Source organism: Borostomias antarcticus (genome assembly GCF_949987555.1).
Source record: "Borostomias antarcticus genome assembly, chromosome: 4".
Lineage (NCBI taxonomy): Eukaryota > Metazoa > Chordata > Actinopteri > Stomiiformes > Stomiidae > Borostomias > Borostomias antarcticus.
The window spans coordinates 6,377,493-6,381,343 of NC_140237.1; the positions used below are offsets into that span (position 1 = coordinate 6,377,493).

Below are 3,851 nucleotides of genomic sequence, written 5' to 3' on the forward strand. Positions count from 1 at the left end.
CTTGGTCAGCGGTTGATATCGCTTCCTTTGAAGAGAAAAGACAATACAAATGTTTGCTTGTGAATGGAGATTTTCTTTAAATACGCACTGTAAACTTACTATCTCCTCACTCCACTCTGTGGAAACCTAATTTTCACACTCTGGCTCTTTACTGTGCAAAATGCATTTCTATATTTGGTCAAAGTGTGGGCCAGCAGTTGTTTTCAGATGTCCCTAGTTAGCTGCGTTCCTCACTGAGGGGGGTCACACCCCAAACCACAACAGCTGAGTTTAGCCCCACATTCCATAGAATTTCCTTGAAGTGTCTGTAGCACTGTAGCACAACAAAGAGGCTAACTATAGGCCCCTCATACTATAACTTAAATACATACAGTAGGCTAGGTGGTAACTGTCATATAGTAGGCTAGGTGGTAACTGTCATACAGTAGGCTAGGTGGTAACTGTCATACTTGGATCTGAATCTGTGCCCTGCGCTGTGGTGACACAACTGTATATTTGGTTGTCCTTTGGTTGTTGGCACCCTGCAGAAACTGAGGCATGTGTGTTTTTTGCTATCCTATTATGTACTCTTAATTCTACATAAAGCAAACTTAATTGGATTTAATAAATACATATAGAAATGAATAAGGATATGAATGATATTACTAATGCTATTGTACAAATATAATGTAGAAAATGTTTAATCAGTAAATACGATAATATTATCCAATTACACTTTTGAAAAATGATGACATGAGATGCAATCTTTAAAATAACATCTGAGGTATTTCTTCAAAACAGTTCCATGTTGTGAAGATGTCCATCAACGCAACAGTTTGATAAACACATGCTTAATGGCGTCGCAATGAAAGAGGATAATTCTAACTATGAAAGAGATGCATTATGAGTCCAGAGATACCCAAACAATCATTTGTACCCTGGGCGTAGGCCCTGCCAAGTTATACACACAAGGCATGAAACACTCTTCTATGGGCTTTCATAGAAAGCATACATTCATGTAAATCAATAGCAAAACTCCATCTTCTCTATGTTCTATGTGTCCTAGGGGTGTAATAACCACCTGTTATTAATAGAGAAACACATGTTGAATGCATAAACTATGATACTAAACATCAACTGAAGTCAGTGTTGAGCCAAGTAGGCAGAAAGGAATGGGAGGAATCTCACCTGTGAGAGTGGTTCGAGGAGAGCCAGCCTGCTGGGGTGAAGGGATGAGTAGGACTGGCAGGCAGGGGGGAGGAGATACAACGGGGGTTTATATAGGGCTGTTCTGGGATCAGTGCTCTGTTTATGGACGTCCAGGCGTCCTCAGGCCAATGAGCCTGTGTGTTCCACAAATAACCTCTATTGTTGTCTCTAGAAAACTGCCCTGTCCACAGATCTCCCAACAACATTTCACTCAAGAAACTGTAGAAATCGTACAAATGGCTTTTTAAAATTATTTTGTGAATGACAAAAACAGGTTTTTATAAAGTTGATGAAGCATTACATCAGTTATTACAAATAACTGAGAAAGCTTCCATTACAGTAACTGCCAAAACAAGTGTCCCTGAAAATGATCTTAAAATAGAGCTTAAAATAGAGCTTAAAGTCGCACAGAAATGAAAAAAGCATTCTGTCCCATTTTGGTTCACATAATTGGTCATAGTGTTCACCTATTCAACAATGTATGCAAAAAAAAAAAAAAAAATCTACTTTTGTTGTAATCTCATATCAAAGTATATAATTTCTTACTTCCTGGAAAACGGTAGGTCACGTGCAATGACGACAACAGGTACCTTAGATTTTAGGCCAATAATCTCACGAAATCCACCCGTCAATCAACACTATCCTTCTATCGAATCTGTCTAAAGTTCTTAAAACCCGTCCACTTGTCAATGTTCCAATCAAATTCCTCTAAACGCATGTCCCACCCTCATAGCTTGTTTGCGTCGGAAATACGTCAAACTACGGAAGTTAGATGATCTCAAACGTCCGTTTCTGTGTGACTTAAAATATATTCCAAAGGACTACAGTATTTCAGAAATAAGAATACATTCATAATACAAACAAATCAATTGATAAATTGATACATTTATTTCAAATGGTTAACAATGGGTGGTAGTAGACTATAAGGAAGAAATGGAGGAGTGAGCAAGTAAAAATAATTTAAAAGAGTGCACTGTTGACCTCCTCTGCCTCTGGTGTCCTCACTATGGTGTCTTCGGCCACCTGTTGTTTTCTAAACTGGTCCTGGTCACCAGGTGGCCAGTGTCGGGGTCAGCACTGGGGGATCACCTTAACCCGTAGTGTCATGATACAGTTCCTAACAAACCTTCCATTCTTTGATCATGCAACTTTAGACAACAAAAACAGAAGTGAATCATGCAAGACATGTTCTGAATCAATCTACTAAGGCCCACATCATCATAACTGTGAAATTGCAAAATACATTTTCAATCACATAAAAGTGAATTATGTTACAATATAATACATGTGAAATAACACACCAAGATTTGCTGAGTGAAAATTGAAAGTCCAAAATCAAAACATGATTTAAAAAAAGAGTTTCCACAATCTGATTTAAGCATCAGTCTCGAACATCTTCTTTCTGTCAGTTCTTTCTTCAATGTTCTTGCGCCAATCACTGACAGCCTCTTTGTCCTGGTTGGAAGAGCAGCACAACCAAAGAGAGTACATGTGACGGGAGTGTTAAAGATTGGTAGCATGATTACAATATATCTTATGTCCTTAACCTGTCTTAGATGAGATTCAATTGATGGAATTGCTGAAACGATTTAGTGTCAAAAGTGGGATTTTATCTATCTATTGTTGACATACAAAAATGAAAAAGTATCCTAATAAATGGTACTATCCCAAGAAGCAGACCCACCTCTTCCTTGACCTCCTTTTTGACCTGTTTCAGGTTGGCCCTCAGATCGATGCTGCTGCTGCGCTTGGACCCCAGAAGAGCTTGGAGCATCGCATCAGCAGACATGCGCACCTTCTTCAGGGCTGGCTTCTTGAACTTGCGATTTAGATCCACAACCTGCAGCTTCAGGTCATCAATCTGGATGGAGAACAAGAGCACAAATGTATATATTTATCTTTATTTAGCAATATCGAGACTGCAAAAGAAGGACACCAAAAGCTACTGTGCTCACCTCCTTGTCTGACTTGACCACCTTAGCTTCGACATCGTACCTCTCCTCATCCACCTTGTCGATCTTCTGAGCCAGCTTCTTACAAATATCCTGAGTGGAGTGAGAACAGAATGTTTTGATATCCTAACTTACAGTATGTAAAATATCATTACATTAATTCTTAGATGTTATTAATCATGCCTAATCCTTGTTCACCCTGTACAAAATCACAAAGTGCACAATACAGGCGTAAAGCGCCGTGAGAAGCAATCAACAAGAGCGCTGACTCAGTACCACCAGCTCCTGCATGGATCCTGTCAAGACGAGGGGGGTGCAGTTCTCCTGCATGTACTGATCCTTCTCTCTCTCGGCCTCCACCTCCTCCTCCTCCAGCAGCTTGGCAGCCACCTGCAGGATCAGGCTCTGAGGGACACAACACCCCAGAGTCAGCACGGCCTCCACAGCTCTTTAACAGATACTTCACTTCTATATTAGTGATACTTCACCTCACTGGATTCTTTATGAGCTGCTTGTAAATTATTATATCTTTAAAAATAATATATTGAACACTGAACGTGAACCTATTGAATGAATACATGACAGAAAGTGTAGATAAATGGAAACCTAAAAACAGTGGATTGTGAGACAGCTTTGTACCTTCAGATGCTGCCTCCGGCTCGACGTCATCCGCTTCCTGTGGGGAGAATCACAGAAGAAGAAAAGGTCCAT

General features: G+C 39.9%; 1 protein-coding gene across 1 annotated transcript; it reads right to left on the reverse strand.

Annotated features, from left to right (window-relative positions):
* Positions 1-2,562: 2,562 nt before the first annotated feature.
* Positions 2,563-3,851, reverse strand: LOC311308108 (troponin I, fast skeletal muscle-like; the record flags this gene model as incomplete). The annotated part of the gene is made up of 5 exons (XM_084437044.1): positions 2,563-2,643; positions 2,873-3,049; positions 3,144-3,233; positions 3,417-3,545; positions 3,780-3,851. The coding sequence occupies 5 exons, from the start codon at positions 3,849-3,851 to the stop codon at positions 2,563-2,565; spliced, it is 549 nt and encodes a 182-aa protein (XP_084293170.1).